We start from the raw sequence: 25,125 nt of genomic DNA on the forward strand, positions 1-25,125 counted from the left end.
AAATAAAAAAAACAACAACAATAAAGAAAAACGATTCCCTGATATTTTAACCAGTCAGCGTCACTGAGGGACCAAAGGGAATTACGTTCCGGACAGTCATGGTCCGGATCCACAGGAGACTGCCGGGTCAGGATGGGTTTTTACTCACTCGGATTGTTCAGGCAAAATTCTCCAGGCAATCATATTCCGGGTCACTGTCACTGCAAAATCTGCAGTCTCTGTAATCGAGGAAGAACTGATTAATTACAATAACATCATTCGTTGCTTTTCACTTGAGAAACCTACCACTTTAAGGAAACTATAGAGATGCAGGAGTTGCGCCTTGGAACGAAGATACTCGGTTTTCACACAATGATTCAACTGGAAAATGGCACAGACAAACAATGTCATTCAGTTTTAAATCAAAGAGTTAAAATTTTACACTGTTTGTCATATAAATTCCATTGTCCGTTTGATTTTTACAGCACGAAATGTTAAATTATAACAAAACAATTTATTTCTATTCGCCTTTTGAAAAATGACTAAAATAACATCAAAAGGAGTGGGAAATTACATCTTTTTGTAATTACACTTGTGAAAAATTATACTACTCGTGTTTTAGATTCCGTATACTTTTAGAAATCTTTTGCTGTGTTGTGTATAGAAAATTATACATTTACACTTATTCTAGTTTTCTATCATCCCATGTGACCTGCACCAGTTCAATAGTTTCAAAATGTCAGCTTGATGTGCTGCACAGTCCACTAGTGTTCCAATGATTCGGTATATTTTAAGATCGTTTGCGAACATCAACTTCGAAGATTTAAGTGTCCAAACAAGCTCGTACACAAAGAGTTTGAAAATGAGTGGGCCTAAGTTGCTTTCCTGAGGGACGCCGGATGGAACGTCGAACGGCTGAGATCTGATCCCTCGTTAGATAAGAGTACAGCCACGATGTGAACTACGACGGGAAGCCATAGCGTGCGGTTTTTTAAATTGTGAGCTCGTGTGGTAGTTTGTCGACTGGTTCCAAGAATCAGACAGATTATTTTTCATTTCTTTTTCCATATTATGGATGCACAGTACCGTTCATAATTGTATAGAAATTTTGACTTTGCTCTTCCATAACTTTTTACTGTGATGATATTTTTTGATCAAATTTTCTGTGTAAGACAGATCAACAGTCAAACTATTATATCACAAAATTTAAGCTTTCTAAAGAATGTGTGGCCAGAGATAAAGTAATTCTACGAAAATCGGACTTTTTGGAATTTTACCATTAAAACTGCTATATCTCAGAAACTACGCATCGCTTTTTATTGAAATTTTGCAGGGTGATTGTTGAAATATAAAGTTAACATGTCTGAAGTTTTTGAAAAGTTTTATCGAAGGGATCAAAAGTTATGCAATGTACAATATTTCAGGCATGAACCTTAAAATGCGATTTCTATAGAATTTTGGACGAATGTTTCCATAGGAAAATCATATTTTATGTTCAACAATCGGTAAACCTGCTGCAATCAAAACCTAAAACAATTTTGTGAGATTCTAATTTATAAACCCAAATGGATCATTTATTCAATTTTTGCTTTTTATATTGCATTTGTCAGACATTATTTGACTTATTTGTGGATGGAAAAGATATTTTTCTCATGAATCGTCCAAAATTCTATAGAAATCGCATTTTTAGGTTCATGCCTGAAATATTGTACATCGCATAACTTTTGATCCCTTGGATAGAACTTTTCAAAAACTTCAGACATGTTAACTTTATACTTGCGAGAATCGATTTGATAGCCGTTTGTCTATCCAAAAACATATTGATTTTAAACTTTATTTTTCTTTTGATAGATATTACACTGCACGAAATTCTAGCAATAGATTCCAGAAGCAGGACGGCGTACGATAACGAAATATTAGAGTACGATGTGAGAGTAGCTTTAACTCTTCCTAACCTTATAACCATTCGTAAGCTTAAGGGAATTTGACACATGTGTCTATACAAGAGAAGTTACGTATAAAGAGAGTTTTTATCAAAAAGTGATCAAACTAAATTGCGGGTAAGTCGATTAACAAAAATCAAAGTATCTTTCTTTTTGAAGTTCAATATATTTAAAAGACGGAAAAATACTAAGTTAAGATTCCGGTCCAATTTGCGAGCCTTTTTTTGACGTCTTCCATCAAATTCTGTACAGTCACTCTATCCAGCTGGTAAACGGTGGATAATGTGCAACACGAGACCCCATAGTGGTCATATCACCTCTTATTCACAACTCCTATCTCTACCTCCCCGCGGTGCCGGCTGGGGTGCGAGTAACCTAAGCGGAGATCGGGTACCCAACCCCGGTGGATGCTTTGGTCGCATGCAGACTGAGAAGGTGGCCGCACGCGTCTGTTCCCCAGGTCAGGGGCGGCGTGCAACAACAACCGAGCGTCTGTTCTCCAGGTCAAGGGCGGCTCAAACAGCGTCTGTCTCGCAGCGAGCGGCTGAATTTATGAAATGCGGCTCCCGCCAGCTAAGTCCAAGATGGCAGCCCCATCGCGGGATAGGGACTTTAGGCTAACAACCTACTGCTCCCGATTCATAAACTTGTTACGGAATCCGAAAGAAATGACCGATCTGGAACTTTGGCGACGACTTTTAGCATGAAAACACGGACACGAATTGGAACTTGGAATGTTTTAACCCTTGCTCAACAAGGCAAGCTGGCTCAACTTGCTAGAGAAGCTAGCCGCCTCAAGCCAGGCTTCGGATTCATTTGAGAGCAAACACCCACGGAGCTCAAATCGGCTCCCACTCTTTAACACGTTCGTCGCCACGCTCATTTTGGTAGTTTTACTAGCCGGGCCCAAAGAAATATTCAGAGAAATAAAAAAAAGAGGGAGAACTCCCATATTTGAAACGTGTGGCGAAGCTGAGCGGTAAACTCAAGTAAGAGAGCGTCACACGCTTTTTGATGTGACGGGGCCCCCCAGGAAATACACCCGTCACCCGAATATGGGTGCCGTGGCGACGAACGTGTTAAGCGGCAAGAAGGAATGAGAAGGAGTGACCATTTAGCTCCAGATGCAATGCTCCTAGGGAGCTCTTTTTAACCTCTCACTCTGCTCTGAAAAGAGAAATGAGCGCTCTGCGGGAGTAGCTCCCTAGGATAAAGCCTTTGAGGCAAACGTTATGTACTTGGATTCTGACTGGCCCGTGTTTGTTTGTTTTGGTTTGCGCCGGCGGTGTATTTTGGAAATGATTAAATATGAATAGCAAGAGCTAGAACGTGTTCTCGCCTATAAGTTTGTTAAGTAGAATGACCCAAATAAGCAGATTGACAGACTGGCTTAATGGTATCAAACTTTATACTGTTTATATTTTCCTATACCAACACTGTTGGTGTAAAAATAGTTTTTGAAAAATTACTAATTTTTTTTTTAAATTAATATTTTTATAATTCAGTTACCAGTTTGGCAAAAATCCATCAAAATGCAAATCAAAGATTCACCTTTTAAATCTCGATTCCATATGCTGGGATATGATTGTTTTGCATCACGCGTTTGTTAATTTCACAATTTTATTCATCATAACATGAACTTTTATGATTTAAACTAGTTGATTTTTAGTATTTTTTTTACCCCTAAATGTATGCAGCACCTTTATGCCTCTGTATTGTTTTGCATCACGCGTTTGTTTGTTTTTTCAAAATTTCATCTATCATAACATGAACTTTTTGATTTAAGCTAGTTGATTTTTAGTATTTTTTTTTACCCCTAAATGTATGCAGCATCTTCATGTCTTTTCTTTAAAAATTATTTTTGACATGATTGTTTTGCATCACACGTCTGTTAAATTCAAAATTTCATCTGTCATTACATGAACTTTTATGATTTAAGCTAGTTGATTTTCAGTATTTTTTACCCCTAAATGTATGCTGCACCTTTATGCTTTTTCTTTAAAAATAATTTTAGACAAAAAAATTTTCGAACAGAACCAAAACTTACTGCAATTGGTGCTTTATACGTTATTTCATCACAAATATATCTCAAACTAATTTTTTTCATTAATAATAATTTAATTTAATAATTTTTTCATTAAAAACATAAAAAAATTAAAATCGCATGCTTTGTAAATTTAAAAATAACTGAGGAAACCAATAATTTTTCTGATTACGTTAATTTGATGTCCCATCAACCTTAAAACTGTTGATGTTAAGCATACACATATTATCTGAAAGCCCAAATTGCGACAAACGTTTTACATAAACATTGAATGGAACTTAGAGTAATAATGTACCTAAACGTTGTTAAGATTCAAAAATAGTCTAAAATTTGTTGTGCTTTCATCGCCGCACAGCCACTCCGTCAGTCAGCCAGCAGCTGTGAGCTACTCGAAGCAATCAAATGTGTACTTAACTTGAACGCAATTCTGAATCGTCACACGCAAAGTGATTCCTCCCAGGGAGGCCTCCTTGGGAGGGGCGCTGAGCCTCTGAGGGAGCAAAGAGTGACTGGCGCTCTTAGTGATTCTGGCGGTAGGAGTAGCGAGAAAGAGTTATTTTTAACTGCCAGGAGTTTGGGAGTGCCTCCTCTATGAGTGGTACTGCTCTGCCTCTTTTGAGTCGCACCTCGGGATCCGTCCGAAGCCTGCCTCAAGCTTGAAATTCTGGGACTGAGCGAAGTCCGTTGGCCTAACACTGGAGAACACAAGACACAGTCCGGGCAAGTACCGCTTTACTCTGGCATACGAGGAGAACACGCTACTCGGGAACGAGGAGTTGGTTTCCTATTAATCCTGCAGGCCTACGCGGCCTACATTAGATGGGAACCGATAAACGAAAGAATAATCGTAGCCAGATTTAGAACACGGGTTAGAAACCTTACAATGGTCCAGTGTTATGCGCCAACTGACGTTGCCGATTTGCAGGAGAAGAGCAGTTTTACAGTCAACTGAACAGCGTGGTAGAGAGAATTCCGAAGGGTGACATTCAAATCCATTTGGGCGACTTCAACGCAAAGATTGGCTCCGACAATCAAGACCTTGAGCGCATCATGGGGCGCCATGGCCTAGGACAGATGAGCGAAAACGGAGAGCTGCTTGTAGAATTTTGTGGCAACAACAACATGGTGATCGGAGGATCGCTCTTCCCCCATCGACCAGCACATAAGGTCACTTGGGTATCCCGAGATGGCCGAACAGAAAATCAAATTGACCACATCTGCATCAGCCGAAAATGGAGAAGGGGCTTTCTTGATGTCCGCAACAAGCGAAGCGCAGACATTGCATCTGACCATCACCCGTCCTTGGCGAGATACGACTGAGAGTTGCGCGTGTCCAACGGCGCGAGGAGAAAGTCGGGTGTCGATACGACGTCCGCCTGTTGGAGAATCCAGAGGTGAAAAGGGCATACGTTGAACAGCTAGAATCCCGGGCCTCGGAGCTGCCGACAGACAGAACAGTCGAAGAACAGTGGTGTGGAATCAAGAATGCCTTTATCACGACGAGCCATGGTACTCTCGGTAAAGTTTGTGGAAGAAGGAGTGAATGGATGTCGGATGAAACTTGGAGGATGGTCGATGATCGGAGAAAGGCGAAAGTCGGAATTGAGCAGGCATGTACCGGGTCAGCCAAAGCAGCCGCCCGCTTACGATATGCGGAGCTGGAAAAGGCAGTTAAACGAGCTTGTAGACGAGACAAGAGAGCCTGGACAAACTCCCTAGCCGAAGAAGGAGAAAGAGCCGCCGCCAATGGAGATATCCGATTACTTTATGACATTTCTCGCCGCCTCAGTGGTGCAAGGACTAATGCAAGAATGCCGCTGAAAGACCGAGCAGGTCAGTTATTGACCGATCGAACAGATCAGCTCAAACGATGGACTGAGCACTTCGAACAACTCTTCCGAGTCACGAATAACGATGGCCAACAGAACCCGCAGCTCGAAGCGCCAACAGTGAGTCGCATAAATGGCGTCAACTCGGAAGCGCCCTCGCTGGCTGAAACAGAAGCGGCAATCAAAAACATGAAATCCAACAAAGCACCTGGGATCGATTGCATCCCTGCTGAAATGCTGAAAGCCGACCCTGCCCTGTCAGCACAAATGTTGCACCGTCTTTTCGCTGACATCTGGGATACTGCAACATTCCCGGCCGACTGGTTGCAGGGTATCCTCATAAAGGTCCCGAAGAAAGGAGACCTGACAGAGTGCGGTAACTGGCGAGGCATAACGTTGATCTGTACAACCCTCAAAGTACTCTGCAAAGTGATCCTGAACAGGATCCAGGAGAAAATCGACGCTACACTCCGACGGCAACAAGCTGGATTCCGATCCGGACGATCATGTGTGGACCACATCACAACGCAACGAATCATACTGGAACAAATCAACGAATTCCAGGACTCTCTTCTGCTGGTGTTCGTTGATTTCGAAAAATCATTCTACTGACTTAACCATGAAAACATCTGGGTGGCTCTAAGGCGAAGAAGAGTACAAGAGAAACTAGTCCATCAAAGCACAATACGAGGCATTTTCGTGCAAGGTCTTGCACGACGGTGTCTTGTCCGAACCAATCCTGGTAGCTGCTGGAGTGAGACAAGGATGTATCTTATCACCGCTACTTTTTCTAATCGTAATGGATGAGATTCTGACTGGATCAATCGACTGTGCACCGAACCGAGGATTGCCGTGGAATCCTTCAACAATGGAGCAACTGAACGATCTTGGCCTGGCTGACGATATTGTTTTGCTCGCCCAAACGCAACCGGATATGCAGAGCAAACTTGACGACCTCACCGAAAGTTCCAAGGCAGCAGGTCTCAAAGTCAATGTCGGAAAGACCCAGTCGATGGAGATCAACACAGGAAATCCCTCCAGTTTCATGGTAGCTGGGCAACAAGTTGAGAAAGTGGAGTGCTTCCAGTATCTTGGTAGTCAGATAACGCCTGATGGTGGTATCAGGAAAGACATCGAAACCCGGATCAAAAAGGCCCGATTTGCGTTTGCGAGTCTCCGAAACATCTGGCGGTCACGCCAGATCTCTCTACGAACAAAAATCCGAATCTTCAACTCAAACGTCAAATCTGTATTGCTGTACGGGTGCGAAACTTGGTGCGCATATGCGGTGACGACGCGAAAACTGCAAGTATTTGTAAACCGCTGCCTGCGGAATATCATCCGCGCTTGGTGGCCTGGCAACTGGATCTCGAATGAGGAATTACATCGCCGGTGTCATCAAAGGCCGCTAGAAATCGAGATTCGGGAACGTAAGTGGAGATGGATTGGGCACACGCTGCGAAAAGATGAAAACGAGATTTGCAGAGAGGCGCTAGATTGGAATCCAGAAGGTCATCGAAGAAGAGGCAGACCCAGAAATTCGTGGCGGCGAAGCCTAGCCGCTGAAATCCGAACTGTCGACGAGAATCTTGACTGGGACCAGGTGAAGACGCTGGCTCCGGATCGTCAACAGTGGAGGTCTTTTACCACGGCCCTATGCACCGGAGGATCGGCGCGGGATCATTAAGTAAGTAAGTACTCTATCCACATTCTTCACCGCAGAACGCCAGTTCGCTTTGAACTGCTTCTCGATGCTAACAGTTTTTTGGGTCTTCTTAAAGTTGTGCTTAACTATCCCCCAATATTTTTCGATTAGACAAATTTCTGGTGTGTTGAAAGAGTTCTTATCCTTGGACACAACCTGTATGTTGTTAGCGACATACCACTCCATGGCATTTTTACATAATGTCATGACGTCATGATCCCGGCTTTCGATTTCCCCCAGATCTAGGCTTTCTAGTTGTCGACAAACGTTTCCCAAACACTTTTATCACTTTGGCGAACGGTTGATCTGGCCACATTCAACGATTTTGCTATTTAAGCGTGTATGTACAAAATATTGATACTTAGTTCCTCTCGCTCGGACGCCATTTTGACAACTAAAGATCGAATGTAAAAATCCAAATAGAAGCATCATTCTACACACACTTCTACAAAATTAGCGATGTTCAGGTTTTTTATATGAATGATTAGAAAAAATACGGCAAATTTAAGTTGACCACTTTTTGATCCTAAAACTAAAAATTTTGTTGTTATTTTCGAACACTACCATGAGCTAAACACGGGTAATAAAAATATTTTTGCTAATTACAGTATTCGAAACTGCTCGAAAATAGCAAAAGTGCAAGTTCTTTTTTCATCTCACCTAACGCTCAAGGAAATTAATCTTTTTGTTCGTACATATGTGCAGTAACATTCACTGAGGTGTTCTATAATATAATTCTCCAACACTAACTTGCGTCCAAGGTAGTCCAGGGATGCAGCAGTTCAAAAATTAGATTTTTCCCGATAGCAATCGGCAACAATAAATCTGTCCAGTTTTAGAATAATAGGAAAATTTATGAACCCAACAACGAGCAATAATGCTGCAAAAGGTACTCCGAGGACCAGATCCGGACAGCTTCACACAAATCTTGGGGTCTGAGAAAATTAAAAACCAGTTACCACTTCCGGTGCCGAGCAAAAGTCCATTCACTCCCTCCCCGGGACGGTTTCATAAACCTGAACTGGAATAAACCCCGGAGGGGATGGATGGCAGAAAAAATAAACATTGAAAGAAGCCAAATGATAAAATTTTCCAACAAGCTATTTCCCGTTTTTATTTCTTTCCCCGCTCGGCCGCCCCGGGGAGACAATTGTGCTGGATTTTTTTTTGCTGCTGCTGCTGTTATCTTTCACCCATATATAACCAACTTCTTCTTAATTTCTGTGTGCCTTTGTGAAGTGGACGAATGAAAAGCCACACAGATGATTGTCTGTGTGTTTCCTTATATTTTTTTGGGGCAAAGCGTTGTTTCTTCATCTCTATTTTTCTTTTCTGTTTCCTTTCAGGAGTGGTGGTGGAAGTATGCTCGGAGATGTAAATATTTCGGCCATTCTAGACTCCTTCAGCGTTGGTTATGACAAAAGAGTAAGACCAAACTATGGAGGTAAGTGTTTCGGAATCCGGGAGGATTTTTTCATACTTTCTTGAACCAGTATAAAAAAAAGAGAATACACAAAAAATCGTCGTCGGTTGATATAATAATAACAGTTAGCCATATTCCCCAAACCCCTTGTTTTTCCGGTAAAAAAAGGAAAAAACTCTGAAATAGTAAAGCGGTGGGAAAAGAGACCATCTCTGCTTTTGCGTTTTGCCTATGTGCAGGAAGTATTCAAATGAAAATTCATGGAACTGTGACTCTCTTTCGCTCACTTAACGGCGATATCTAGTTTCATATCTATTGTTAGAAGAGAAGAGGAAAAATTGTTATAAGAAAACAACAACCTAGAAACCGGGAAAAATAGAACCGCGAATTTAACGACTTCCGTCCGTATTTATGCTAGGACCCAGCAGATGCTGATAGGAAGGCATAACTGTGTGATTCTTTTGATTGGTTGGACCTACAACAACAGTTCATAGTTAGTGGTGCGAACTTTGAGCCAGAAACGATGATTGAAATCTTGTTTTTATTCGTTTTCACGAGGAGCGAATGGGATATGCTCTGATAGGATATTTTTATTTTATTTTTTCGTTCATGGGAAAACGACACCGGAATGGGCTACAACGAACGGAATCAATTTTCGCCATTCCCCTGCAGCAGAACATTTCAGGACCGGTGCCTTTTCGCACTTAAAATTGAACAAATTGTTCATATCGCCGTTCGCTAAAAGTGTCGACGGCGGCGCAAAACTATCACAAAACTCCCACACGACGACGCGACGCCAAGCCGTGGGAACTGCTCTCGGATGCCAAAACGGCTGCAGGAACCTGTGTCAATAAAAATTTACGACTACAAGTACAGTTTTAATTTCCCGCGTCCCCAATTCCACCCCATTTCGCCTCGAGGCATGGGACCGGAGCGAGAGAGAAAAAAAAACAGTAATACAAGGTCCAAATTTTAATTAAGTGACAATGTTTTTGCACGCGGCCTGGATCTCACAACACCCGGAGGCCAAAGTCGTCCTGTCAGGATTTTAACAACTTTTATCAAACCCGAAAAAAAGTTTCCCCCCAATACGAAGATGACTTCTCCTCGTGCCTGTTTTAATTTTATTTTATTTTTCTTACCAAGAGATTCAAACACCTGAAATCTTGTGAAAACACTAACCCAAGAAAAGAAAAACAACATCAATTCAGATTTTTGAAAACCCCACACCCCCACCCACACAAAAACCCGGTCTAATTGACGAACCTATTTCATTTTCGCCCCGATAATGAACCGGTGCACCCCTGAATCTCTGCAATTTGCAAATACAGTTAACGCCCAAAGCTGCACTTGCGAATCCCATCTGGACGCCCGTCCGCCGTAATTGAGTCGTAAAACCGCCGAAAGCAGGACACGTTCAGCCGGGCCCGGGACACAACGAAAAAAATAAAAGGGCCTTCCCTCCCTGCCCCAACTTAAAGAGACAGGTTCAACGTCGTTTTGTCCCCCCATAGCTTGCATAACTTTCTTTTTTTTTTGGTTTCATTTTTCGAACTTCTACTTCCATATTCAAGGGCTCATGTTTCCAGTTCGTTATATGTTCCGATAGCCATAAACTTACCATATCCAACATTTTTTAAACATCTTTGAACATTTTCATCAAGTATCGTTAGTAAAATGTCAATTGAATTGAATTTGGATATTTTTGGACAAATTTGGAAAAAAACAAAACACGAATAAAAATGAGGGGGATGTTGCCCCAACTGTTTTTGATCAATAAGTTAATTTTGCTTTTACTGGACGCAAGTCATTAAAAAGTGATTTCGCTCTAATCAGTTCGAAGTCCTCAACAAAGCACTGAACTGAACCGAAGTCCTCAAATGACGATATCACATTAACTGGTCCAGAGTTCTAATCCGGAAATGTTTCCCTGTATTGAAACGAAGTCCTGAACGGATAATTTTGCCCAAATTTGGCATTGATAGAAGCCTTCAACTTGGTAGTTTCCCTCCTCCGGCTTAAAGTTTTCAACTGAAGATTTCGCCAAAGCTGTACCAAATCCTAATCAAGGCGGGTAAAGCTAGGTGTGTTCTTATACCAATGCACGGAATCGTCCATCTTGTGACCCTTGTGACAGGCAATCGTAATCGTAGGCATGGTAGGCGAACAATTCGCTGTCAAAAAGCGCACCGTCTCCACCCCCCACCAATGAGAAACTTTTAGTACCCCTTGCCTACTTTTCCTCAGTATGCACCCACCCTACTGGAGGCACTCTGATCCTAATAGGGAAATTTCGCCTCAACTGGACTAAAGTCGTCAACTGGCTAATTCGCTTCACATGGTCTAAATTCCTTATCTGGCAATCTTCGCCTCTACTGGGTCGAAGCGTATGGATTAGATCTTAATGGTTAAAGTCATCTACATATGGGAAACTTTGCTTTTACTTGACCGAAGGTCATAATAGGTTATTTCGCTCAAAAACTGGTCGAAATGACTAAACGGTGACTAATCTTTTTTGGTCTAAAGTTCTTAACAGGGAACCATCGACTTTATTGGACCGAAATTTTTTCCCCAACTGGGCAAAAATCGTTATTTGGCAACCCTTACTTTTACTGGACGCAGTTTCGCCCTAACTAGTCTTAAGTCCTCAACTGTCTGTCTTCACTGACCCGAAGCTCTCTGTGGATGATTTTTCCCAAACTGGACCGGATCCTTTACGGAGGACCTTGTACTTAACTAGTGAACCATTGGTTCGAATGAAATTTTTAACGGACGAGTTCGCCCTAACTGGTCTAAAAACTTCAATTGAAAAACTTCGCTTTTAGTGGACGCAAGTCCTCAACAGGTGATTTCGCTCTAATCAGTTCAAAGTCCTCAGCTGGCACTCAACTGAACCAAAGTCCTCAAAAGGCGACATCACATTACCTGGTTCAGAATTCTCATCCGGAAACCTTCCCCTTTACAGGAACGAAGTCCTGAACGAATAATTTCGCCCTTACTTAACATTGATAGAAGTCTTCAATAGAAGATCCTCTGGACTGAAGTTTTTAACTAAACGTTTTTCCATAACTGGACTAAAATCCTCAACCCATAGATTTGCTCTGATTGGACCGAAATTCTAAAAGCGTGATTTCACCCCAACTGGACAAAAGTCGTTAACTGGCGGATTCCCCCCAAATGGCCTAAATTCTTTATCTGGCAATCTTTTCCTCTACTAGACCGAAGCATTCAACGTATGGATTAAAGCTTGCTGGTCCAAAGTCTTCAACTGGAAACTTTGCTTTTACTGGACGAAATGCTTAACGGGCGACTAAGCTGTTTTGCTCTACCATACTTAAAAGACAACCATCAACTAAATTGGACCGAAATTTCGCCTCCAATAGGGATAAAATCGTCACATGGCAACCTTTTTTTACTGGACGCCACTCCTTATCCTCTACGGAGGACCATGTCTTCAATTGTTGAACCATTGATTGAAACGAAATTTTCAACGGGCGAATTCGCCCCAACTGGTCTAAAATTATCAATTGGCCAACTTTGCATTTACTGGACACAAGTCATCAACAGGTGAACTCGCCCTATTTTGCCCAAAGTCTTATCTAGCGACTCAACTGAACTGAAGTCCTCAAGAGGCGATTTCGCCCTAACTAGTCTTAAGTCCTCAACTAGCAACATCTGCTTTTACTGGACCGAAGCTCTCAATGGGTGATTTTTCCCAAACGGGACCGTATCCTCTACTAAGGACCCTGTCCTTAACTAGTGAACCACTGATTCGAACGAAATTATCAACTGACGGTTTCACCCCAACTGGTCTAAAATTCTCTATTGTCGAATTTAGCTTTTACTGGACGCAAGTCTTCAATATTGGTTTGGTGATTCCGCCCTTTTTAGCCCAAAGTTCTCATCTAGCAACTCAACTGAAATCCTCAAGAGGCAATTTTGCCATGACTGGTCTAAAGTCCTCATCTAGCGAACGAAATTTCCAACGGGCGATTTCGCCCCAACTGGTCTAAAATTCTCAACTGGCAAACTTTGCTTCTACTGAACGCAAATACTCAACAGATGGTTCGCCCTATTTGGCCCAAAGTCCTCATCTAGCGACTCAATTGAATTGAAATCCTCAAGAGGCAATTCTGCCATAACTGGTTCATAGTCCTCATCTAGCGAACGAAATTTTGAACGAGTGATTTCGCCCTAACTGAACTAAAAATTACAATTGTCAAACTTTGCTTTTACTGAACGCAATTTCTCAAAAGATGGTTTCGCTCTATTTGGCCCAAAATCCTCATCTAGCAACTCAACTGACCTGAAGTTCTCAAAAGGCGATTTTGCCGTGACTGGTCCAAAGTCCTCATCTAGAGAACGAAATTTTCTACGGGTGATTTCGCTCCAACTGGTCTAAAATCCTCAATTGGCAAACTTTGCTTTCACTGGACGCAAGCCCTCAACAGATGGTTTCGCCCTTTTTGGCCCAAAGTCCTCATCTGGCAACTCAACTGAACTGAAGTACTCAAGAGGCGATTTTGCCGTGACTGGTCTAAAGTCCTCATCTAGAGAACGAAATTTTAAACGGGTGATTTCACCCCAACTGGTCAAAAATCCTCAATTGGTAAACTTTGCTTTTACTGGACGCAAGTCTTCAGCAGATGGTTTCGCCCTTTTTGGCCCAAAGTCCTCATCTAGCAACTCAACTGACCTGAAGTACTCAAAAGGCGATTTTGCCATGGCTGGTCCAAAGCCTTCATCTGGCAACCCTTGACTTCACAAGATCGAAATGCTCGACAAGTTTTTTCGCCCAATCTTGATAAAGTCTTCAACTTGAAACGTTGCTTCAACCGGACCAATATTCTCAACGGGCGATTTCGCCTCAATTTGTCGAAGGGTATTCAATTGGCGATTTCATCATAACTGATCTAAAGTCCTCATCTGGAAATCTTTGCCTCTACTGGACCAAAGTCTTCAACAGTTGTTTTAGCTTTTACTGGTCAAAAGTCCTGAGCTAACATCACAATGAGTGATTTCGTCTAACCAGAACCAAATCTTCAACGCACGATTTTTATTCAACTGGCAACATTTGACTTAATAGGTCCAAAACATTTAAACGACAATTTCGCCCCAACTGGTTCTAATTCCTCACCAGGTCACCTTTGCATTTACCGGACCAAAGTCCTCGACCTGCGATTTCGCCCCAATTGGTCCGAAGTCCTCAACTGAAATGAAGACATCATTAGGCCAATTCTCCCGAACTGGTCTAAAGCCTAAAAATGGCAACCTTTGCCTTTTCTGGACTGAAATCCTCGAAGGGCACCTTTGCTATTCGTCTGAATCGAAGTCCTCCATAAGTTATTTTGCTCATACTTGAATAAAGCCCCTGAATATTTGCCCAAACTAGACTGTAGTCTTCAACTGGCGATTTCGCTGAAACTTGCTTGATTTGGACCAAAATCCTCGATTACGCAAAAACTGGACTAAAGTCTTCAACTGGTGATTTTGCACCAACTAGTCCAAATTCTTCAACAGGTAACCTTTGTCTTTACCTGACCAAAGTCCTCAACCTCCAATTTCGCCCCAATTACTCCAAAATCCTCAACTAGATTGATTACATTATAAAGCAAATTCGCCCGAACTGGTCCAAAGTCTAAAACTGGCATCTTTTGCCTTTTCTGGACTGAAATCCTCAACAGGCAACCTTTTTCATTTTTCTGGATCGAAGTTCTCCATAAGTAATTTTACTCATACTTGAATAAAGCCCCTGAAACTTTACCTATAGTAGACTGAAGACTTCAAGTAGGGATTTCGCTGAAACTTGCTTGATTTGAACCAAAATCCTTTAAGGGCGATTTCGCCAAAACCGGACTAAAGTCATTAGTTGGCAAACTCACCCCAGCTCGATCAAATTCTTCACCAGGTAACCTTTGCCTTTACAAGATCAAAGCCCTCAACCTGTGATTTCGCCCCAATTGGTCCAAAGTTCTCAAGTGGATTGAAGACATTATAAGGCAAATTCGTCCGAACTGATCCAAAGCCTGGAACAGGCAACCTTTGCCTTTTCTGGACTAAAGTCCTCGACCGGCAGCATTTGCCTCTTCTAGATTGAATAAAGCCTCTGAAACTTTACCTTTACTAAACTGAAGTCTCCAACTTACGATATCGCTGAAACATGCTTGAATTGGACCAAAATCCTTAACGGGCGATTTCGCTAAAACGGGACTAAAGCCTCACACTGGCGATTTCGCCCCAACTGGTCCAAATTCCTCACCAGGTAACCTTTGCTTGTACAGGACCAAAGTCCTCAACCTGCGATTTCACCCTAATTCTTCCAAATTCCTCAACTGCATTGAAGATATCATAGGGCAAATTAGCCCGAACTGGTCTAAAGCCTAAATCTGGCAACCTTTGCTTTTTTTAACTGACTGAAGACTGAAGTCCTCAACTGGCGTATTCACCCTAAATTGTCCAAATTCCTCACCAGGTAACCTTTGCCTTCACAGTACTAAAGTCCAAAACATGTGTTTTCGTCGCAATTGGTCCAAAGTCGTCAACTAGATTGAAGACATCATAAGGCCAATTCGCCCGAACTGGTCTAAAGTCTAAAACTGGCAACCTTTGCCTTTTCTGGACTCAAATCCTCGACAGGCATTGCCTTTCCATAAGTTATTTCACTCCAACTTGAGTAAGCCCATGAAACTTTACCTTTACTAGACTGAGGTCATCAACTGGCGATTTCGCCAAAACTGGACTAAAGTCTTTAACTGGCGATTCCGCCCCAACTGGTACAAACTCTTCACCATTCTTCACCTTCTGATGAAATGTGCTCAAACGGATTGAAGACATCATAAGGCGAATTCGCCCGAACTGGTCTTTGGTCTTAAACTGGCAACCTTTGCTTTTTTCTGGACAGGCAACCTTTGCCTCTTCTGGATCAAATTCTTCCATAAGTAATTTCGCGCAAACTTTAATAAAGCTCATGAAACTTTAGCTATACTAGACTGAAGTCTTCACATGGCGATTTTGTTAAGATTTGCTTAATTTTTTTCAAAACCCTTAACAGCCGATTTCGCTAAAACGGGACTAAATTCTTCAACTGACGATTTCGCCCCAACTGGTCCAAATTCTTCACCAGGTAACCTTTGCCTTAACATGACCAAAGACCTCAACCTGCGATTTCGTCCCAATTGGTCCAAAGTCTTCAACTGGATTGAAGACATCCTAAGGAAAACTCACCCGAACTGGTCTTAAACTGACAACCTTTGCCTTTTCTGGACTGAAGTCCTGAAAATGCAACCTTTGCCTCTTTTGGATCAAAGTCCTCCATAAGTAATTTCTCTTCAACTTGAATAAAGCCCGTGAAACTTTACCTATACTAGAATGAAGTCTTCAACTGGCGATTTCGCTGAAATTTGCTTGATTTGGACAAAAAACCTTAACAAGCGATTTCGCCAAAACTGGACAAAATTCTTAAACTGGCGATTTCGCCCAACTGGCCAAAATTCTTCATCAGGTAACTCTTTGCCTTTACAGGATCAAAGACCTCAACCTGCAATTTCGTCCCAATTGGTCCAAAGTCTTCTACTGGATTGAAGACATCCTAAGGAAAACTCATCTGAACTGGTCTAAAGTCTAAAATTGGCAACCTAAGCCTTTTCTGGACTGAAATCCTCGACAGGCACCAAAATCCTTAAAGGACGATAACGCCAATACTGTACTAAAGACTTCAACTGGCGATTTTGCCCCAACTGGTCCAAATTATTCAACAGGTGACCTTCGCCTTTGCAGAACCAAAGACCTCAACTAGCGATTTTGCTAAAGTTTGCTTGATTTGGTTAAAAATTCTTAACGGGCTATTTCGCCAAAACTGGACTAAATTCTTCAACTGGCGATTTGGCCCTAACTGGTCCAATATCATCATTCAACGAACTTTGCTTTTACTGGATCAAAGTTCTCAACTGGCGATTTTACCAAAATTGGACAGTTGTCTTCAACTGGCACTTACTGGACCGAATTCCTCAGCGGGCGATTTCGCCAAAACTTTACTAAATTTCTGAACTGGCAATTGATCCTCTACGGAACCTAGGCTCTCAATAAGTTATTTCGACCAAGTAGAATCAGAGTCCTGAATTGACAACTTCGCCTTTACAGGTTTAAAGTCCTCAACCCTGACTTGACTGATATCCTCAAATGGCAATTTAGCACCAACTGGCATTGTAAAAACCGTCATCCAATCTACAAGAGAGCTTCACCTCAGTTCTGTATAAATCTATACAATTTCTGAGGTTTAGAAATACAATTTAAGCAGATAAGCTATTTTCACTTTATTTTCGGAAGAAACATTCAAAGCTTTTGAAGGGAATATTGCCTTGTTAGTGAGAAATAACTGTGAAGTCATTAGTTGTTTGACTTCACACAATTGAAAACAAAAAAAACCAACGATAATGTAAAAGTTTGACATAATACTAAACCAGTCAATAAGAAATTTTTAATATGATAAGAAATAAAATAAGATAAAAGAAAATCAATCCAAATTCATTTCAGTTGACAACTCTGCTGCATCCAACAAAACGTAAAGCAGATTCAAACATTTATTTTTATTGTTTTCATAATGTTACTCATGTTTCAAGGTTTCTATACTAGTTCAGATTTTTTTGTTTTTATTTCATTACATACCTCATTTTTCAATACCTTTCATCACATTCTTAACGATTATTGTTAAAACTCATATTAAGTAATATCTATTTACCTAAGGAATGTTAGCTTAAGTTCCGACAAAAATATAAACAAAATACGTCAAAGCTAAGAACGTTAGCTTGAACTAAATACGTGTGGAAGCAAAAAACTTTCGTGGAGGAGACCGTTACAAAACGAACGCTAGACGACGTGAAGCGTTCCTCCAACTACGCTTAGTGTATTGTTTTATTTTTGTTTTTATAGTTTTCCAATAATTTTAACTTTTGAAAAACGATACAACGTACCGTAACCGTGTTTGTGTTTTGTAATTTTACCTTTCCTCGAATAGTTCTTCTAAGTAGGGTTTAAGGGATTGTCAATTGTTTATTTGAAATCGATAGGAATGCTGTTTTTATTATGAGTGTGGGAAAAATGAGTACACAGTTTTCAGACAGTGCTAGAAAGAACTTTCTGTTTCTAAACCGACAACATTGTGTAACAACATTTAGAAGAAAAAAACACCCCTATGCCTGCCTTAACAATACAACAATAAAACCCTTATAATATGACGCCGTATACTTACTTTCTCTTCCGCCACGTATCCGTGTTTCAGGACCGCCGGTTGAAGTGGGAGTCACCATGTATGTGCTGTCTATCAGTTCGCTGTCAGAAGTTAAAATGGTACAACTACTATGACCTAACCGTACCTTCTATTGTTATTTTTCAACGATTCGGTTTTGTTTCATAGTTTTTAGTTTTATTCGAATTTGAATTATGATTTTTCCAAATTGAAGTTTTTTGAAAAAAGATTGTTTGATTTTTTCGTTTCCTAACGACTAGTTTGCTACCGATTTTATTAGTAAGCTTTCTTAGGTTTGAACACCTTTTTGTCCTCGTTTTTACCAATTATCATACATCCCCGGAAAAACCAAATGCTAGTTTCTAAACAGGAAAAAAAAACATTCAACTGTATTGTGAAAGCTAGAAAAACAAAAAAAAATCTAGCAACACTGAAATGCGTATTTGAACTACTGAAAAAGTGTAGATACTGTTTCAATCACCTTTTCCCAGTATCGTTTGTATCGTATTTATTTGAAAAATAAAGTTGAAGTCTCCATTTTGGAATACATAGAAAAAAAACAACACTTCCAGCACATCACACACATTTTTCGATCCGTTTCGCTGATTTGTGTGCTACTTATAGATCTCTTTTCTTCAAACATTTTTCAATGAGTGTGTGCACACGTCTTCAACAATTGAATCACGCTGCGTATCGAAAGTGAACAGCCGAACCGTTCGGTTTAGTAAACTGTTCAATAGATGTTACATTTTCGAGTTCTGAAAATGTGCAAAAAAAACCCTTGAAATAGTAAGTTCGAACAGTGCACCCATAGTTGCAATTTTCCCCACTTTGTGCGTGTGAATAAAAACTTTTAACAACTAAACAAACTTGTCTGTCTCTCTGTCAAATCACCATTCTTTCACCAACACCCGAACACATCTCTATCATCACCATTTGTTGTGTCCTCCAATCACTAATACACTCTCACACACTACTAGAGTTCGTTCCGTTAAAGTACACACACACAAACACTTTGTTTCTCTTAGACTTTAATAAAAGATATGGGTTTGAACTGTAGGTTGAAAACCACAAATTTTCAGCTGATAAAATAGAGTTGCCGATCGATATGTTGGCGGAATTTGAGAAAGCTGGAAACAACCTAATGTTCCAAGCGAGTTAACAACGAACGCATTCAACCAAAAAAACATTTTAAAAAATCTGATTTCCATTAAATCCATAAAAAAAAAGAATAAACAACTGGTTCTTCTAATAAATCATTCTTTTTCTGGACAATCTTGCAGTCTACTTCTTGGTTCCTCAAATACCTTTCAATGAATTTCTAGAATTTCGAGCTCAATATAGATTCTTAGTCAATTTATGGTATAGTTGCCAGATTGTCCAGTTTTATCCAGGCTTACCCGGATATTCAATACAAAGTTTTGGAACAGTCCGGCCTGGCCCGGTTGCCCGAATTTCAATGGTGAATGTCAGGATTTTGTTTTGACTTATGTCTCCATGAAAAAATATTTAATAAATTTTAATAAAATGACCATGAAAGGTTTTTTGGAAGCCAAAATTACTATTTAAAATCTGTCTATAAGTTTTGAGAAAAAAAATATTTTTTTCAATTTTTTGACACAATTTTCCCGGGTATTCGCGGATTTTTAGTCATAAATTTCAAAATCAAATGCCAGGATTTTGCCAAGTTTTTCCGGATTTGTCCGGATACGTGCTGAAAAAAATCAAGCACCCTTAATTTATGGCCATTTAATAAGCCCATTCTTGGACAATCGAATACTTTGTGACTAATTTCTGGACAATCGAGTCCTTAATCAATTCTTGGACAACTTCTTAATTCAATTTTGAGTGCTGATATCTCCTCAACAGTCCCCCCTTCTCAGTCTTTATCTTTATCAGCGCTAGTAACTTGTACTAGTGCTAATACACCCTCAACATCGATTTCTCATCCCGAAACTTTTAATCCGAGAGGTAGCTCATAGATGACTTATACAATTCCTGATTGCTATTTCAACCCAAACAAAAAGGATATTTCCTAAATTTATCGAAAAAAGAATTGAAATTGACACTTCAGGGACTGTAACGGGTAAAAATCTCAGGGACGGATGAGGGTTAAGTCCATTCCTGGACAATTAAATAACTCTTAGTTCAATTTTGAACAATCCAATGCCAAGTCTTATTACTCTTAGTTCCTTTCTGAACAATCGAATAATCCTCTCCTTAAACTAAATCCATTTTTGAAGAATTCGGACTGATGAGTTAAAATATCAATCGTGAGAAATCGAATACCTCTGACTACGTTTTTGGACAATCGTGTACCTTTTAGTCTGTTCCTGAACAATCGAATCCCTCGTTTGTTGAAGTGTGGACTTTATTTGTTGTCCCTGAAAATATTTGCGGGAGTTTAAAGTGCATTATTCAACAGTAACACTAGCACTGGAATTTGGTACAAGTGCTAGTACTAATACACTCCCAACATCGATTTTCATAATCCCAATGTTGAGCCCTTATTTCCAATTAGATTACAAGATTTGATTTGTAGGAAAATACTTTCCACTCTTATTTAAGGTTGTTACTAGTACTACAACCAAAAAACTCTTTCATTTAGGAATTTCTTAGACGATGTATCAAGCCGTTTCATCCGATAAATAATACGTTAGACGTAAAAGTATATTAAAGCCTTTCATCATAAACATTCAACACTGATTGTGTTATTCCTTATTTCGAGATCTTTTACCGCAATGGAGTCAGAAGTGTATTATTTCTCCCTTTACAAGCGCTAGTCTCTTGTTCTAAAAATATACCCTCAACATCGAATTTCTCCTGAGTCTTTATCTTTATCAGCGCTAGTAACTTGTACTAGTGCACCCTTAACATCGATTTCTCATCCCGAAACTTTTTATCGGAGAGGGCATAAGATGAAAACAAAACGATTTTAACTAATTTTATAACCTGTGTATGCAAACTCAAAGATGACTCATACAATTCCTGATTGCTATTACAACCCAAACAAAAACTATTTTTTTCCTAAATTTATCGAGAAAAGAATTGAAATTGACACTCCAGGGACTGTAACGGGTCAAAATTTCAGGGACGGATGAGGGTTGAATCCATCGCTGGACAATCGAGTCCTTAGTCCATTTCTGGACAACCAAATAACTCTTAGTTCAATTTTGAACAATCCAATAAGTTTTAACCTATATCTGGTCTAAAGTCTAATTACTTTTAGTTCATTTCTGAACAAACGAATACGCCATTTCTTAAAATAAATCCATTTAAGAAGAATGAAAAGATTCGGACTGATGAATTAAAAGATCATTCGTGAGATATCGAACGCCACTTACTTCATTTTTGGACAATCGTGTACCTCTTTGTTTGTTCCTGGACAACCGAATCTCTCGTTTGTTGAAGAGTAAACCTTTTTTTGTTGTCCGTGAACATATTTGCGGGAGTTTAAAGTACATTATTTAACAACAGCACTAGCACTGGAATTTGGTACAAATGCTAGCACTAATACACTCCCAACATCGATTTTCTAAATCCCAATGTTGAGCTCTTTCCTTCAATTAGATTACAAGATGGATTTTGCAGGAAAATATTTTCTACTCTTACTTATGGTTGTTGCTAGTACTACAACTAAAAAACAACCCCTTTTACCCGATGAATAATACGTTAGACTTGGAAGTGTATTATTGCTCTCTTTACAAGCGCTAGTCTCTTGTACTAGTGCTAAAATACCCTCAACATTAAATTTCTCAGTCTTTATCTTTATCAGCGCTAGTAACTTGTGCTTGTGCTAATACACCCTCAACATCGAATTTCTTAGTCTATATATTCATCAGCGCTAGTAACATGTACTAGTGCTAATACACCCTCAACATCGATTTCTCATCCCGAAACATTGTATCCAAGAGGGCATAAGATGAAAACAAAACTATTTCCACTAATTTTATAACTTGTGTATGCAAGCAAATGGAAAAATATTCCGTGGAAAACAAGATTGAAAACATTTAACGGTAGTTATTTTTTGTGGACTACCTTTCTTTAGAATTAATATTATTCAAATTTTGAAATTCTTATTATTTTCCCGGTATTCATATTTATCATGCATCAACGTTCGCTGATTCGCTTGGAAGACGTATGGTTGTCCCGGAAAAAAAATTCTCACTTGATGGTAACATATCCAATTTATAGCTTGCACGTGCAACCGCTACTGATTCAAATTCACAAAAAAAAAAGAGTAAAACACTCACACAGACACATCCGAATTATACAGAAAAGGATCGGGAGATAGACTCACCACCACACCATTTTCACCCACACTTCCACTTCAACAGCTCAGTTAAGCTTAGCTCCAACTTCTGAGACATCACCCAAAGTGACAGACATCTGTGTACCCATCAAATATCAAAGAATACGAATCAGCAGCTAGCAGGAACCTTACCATCCATTTCACAATCCCAGCCCAGAAGACAGTCATCATAGCTCATAAAACCCAACAAACAAATAAAAAGAGTTTTTTTATTTCTTCAAATTCCACCCCAAACCCACCCACCTACATAAGACACACATCCTCCCTTCGAAGAAAAAAAAAACATTCGATCAAAATGCACGAACTCAGGTAAAATCGAGAGCAATAAACGCGCTCACACGTCCCTTATGTTATCCATTTTTCGTCCTTTTCTGCAACAGCAGGGGGTGGGATTCTGTGGAACCCCGCCGCCAGGTGTGGACCGTTTGCTTACCCCGTTGCAAAAATACACATCAACCGACCGGAAACGGAAAACTTCGAAAGGATTTGCTGCAAAACGATCCTCATTTTTTTTTGTTTGCTTTTGCGTTTGGAAGCGAGGATTCTACTTTACTCAAGTTTTTCCCTGGTTCCGGATTTACTTTTTCGAAGCTGGACGAAACACTGTTTGAACTGTGATTTTTTCGGGGTTTTCATCTCTCTGAGTGTATTATGGTGATGAAAGTCCTTAAATTAAAATTTTTCTTACAGTGTTCTAAAAAAAGTGTCAGTTTTCATTCATAAGAACAAACCACAACCTTTAAGTGGAAAATAACCTAACTACACAAACTTCGAAAGTAAAAACCTACAAAGTATAAACTGCATAAATTTATTTATGACTAAAATAGGTTATCCCCACATTCAGCTTTTTTGGCTTGCAATCAATCAAATGGAGACGGCAGCCAATATCGTAAACATTTCTTGCTTTTCACAACATACAGCTCTTAGGAAAAGAAAACAAACGTCGAGGCAGCTGGACGCCATCAACTATTAGACCGTCGTCATCGGCATCCTATGTTGGCGTCTCGGCATCGTCATCGTCATCATTCTCTGAATTCTTCTTACTTAAGAAGAGTGTATCGTTAAAAATGTCGGTCAAGGCTGACGCCTTGGAGAAGGGATTGAAGTCATATTTACTTTTTACATCTTCTTCAAATACGAATATTTTAAACTTTATAACTTTTCAATTTAGAACTATTTTATGAGATGGTTTTTAACGCATATAGTCAACGTGATTTTCAAGTCGCTTTCAGTAACTCTAATTTTATAATTCAAGATATGATCAAAAAATTAAAAAATGCAAACTGAAATACAAACTTTAAAATTCTTGGCTCTTGAGTCTTAACTCTTGACTCTTGACTCTTGATTCTTGACTCTTGACTTTTGTCTCTTGACCCTTGACTCTTGACTCTTGACTCTTGACTCTTGACTCTTGACTCTTGACTCTTGACTCTTGACTCTTAACTCTTGACTGTTGACTCTTGACACTTGACTCTTGACTTTTGACTTTTGACTTTTGACTCTTGACTCATGACTCTTGACTTTTGGCTCTTGGCTCTTGACTCTTGAGTCGAGCTTGACTCTTGACTTTTAACTCTTGACTCTCGACTCTTGACTCTTGAATCTTTAATCTTGACTCTTGACTCTTAACTCTTGACTATTAACTCTTGACTCTTAACTCTTGACTCTTAACTCTTGACTGTTGACTCTTGACTGTTGACTCTTGACTCTTGACTCTTGACTTTTGACTCTCGACTCTTAACTCTTGACTCTTGACTCTTGACTCTTGAACTCTTGACTCTTGACTCTTGACTCTTGTTCTTGACTCTTGGCTCTTGAGTCGAGCTTGACTCTTGACTCTTGACTCTTAACTCTTGACTCTTGACTCTCGACTTACTGTCAATTTGGAATCTTAGCTCGTGACTTTTGACTCTTAACTCTTGATTCTTTACTTTTGATTCTTGATATTGATTCTGAACTTTGATTCTTAACATTTAAATGTCGATTTTGGACCCTAAGGTCTTGAGTTTTGACTCTTGATTCCCGTTTCTTGGCATTTGACTGTTATAATTAAACTCTTAACTGCTAACTTTTAACTCATGGTTATTGAATCATGATTTTGATCTTTGGGTATTGAACTCTCACGAGCACCTCTTGAAATAAATGAATTTCTGATCAATGTTAATATTCTCAAAATTTAAGTTTATTTTTTATAGGATAAAGATGAAATTATTGAAACGCTAAACCTCATCATTTGAGGTTTTGTAGAACAAAGTTTGTTGTTGAACTCATCCGAATATCATTGAGTTGGCTCTCAACAAAGGCATAAAAAAAGGCGTACTCAATATTATGGCCCCTATTGAACAGCTAATAATTTTTTCGCCCTTAGACAAAGTTTTTCAACGAAAAATTTCCCCTGAGTAATATATTTATTAGCACAAAACCAAATACCAAGTATATTTCCACAGAATAAACAAAAATTATGTTGATTTTTCTGATCAAAATTTTCACTTTTCTCATTCAAACATAAATGCTAAAATTTACTCATGTGTATGTTACTTAAAAATTCTGCAAAAAATCATCGATGAGTTTTGAACCAAATCAAAGACCTGAGGGTTTGATAATTTTAAAAATGGACCCAAATTGGTTCAGTCTAATGTACAGTAG

At 39.7% G+C, this 25,125-nt stretch overlaps 1 protein-coding gene across 9 annotated transcripts in view; it reads left to right on the forward strand.

The window, feature by feature from the left end:
• LOC129754645 (gamma-aminobutyric acid receptor subunit beta) overlaps positions 1-25,125 on the forward strand; it is a 307,093-nt gene that overhangs the window by 156,157 nt on the left and 125,811 nt on the right. For 6 of the 9 annotated variants that reach the window (XM_055750818.1, XM_055750814.1, XM_055750812.1 and 3 more), the window contains exons 3-4: positions 8,847-8,944; positions 18,201-18,268. In XM_055750818.1, coding sequence (XP_055606793.1) covers positions 8,847-8,944; positions 18,201-18,268 — 166 coding nt within the window. The remainder of the gene's footprint in view (positions 1-8,846; positions 8,945-18,200; positions 18,269-25,125) is intronic. The other 3 variants (XM_055750816.1, XM_055750821.1, XM_055750813.1) reach the window with 1 other exon arrangement.

Source organism: Uranotaenia lowii, chromosome 3, assembly GCF_029784155.1.
Source record: "Uranotaenia lowii strain MFRU-FL chromosome 3, ASM2978415v1, whole genome shotgun sequence".
Lineage (NCBI taxonomy): Eukaryota > Metazoa > Arthropoda > Insecta > Diptera > Culicidae > Uranotaenia > Uranotaenia lowii.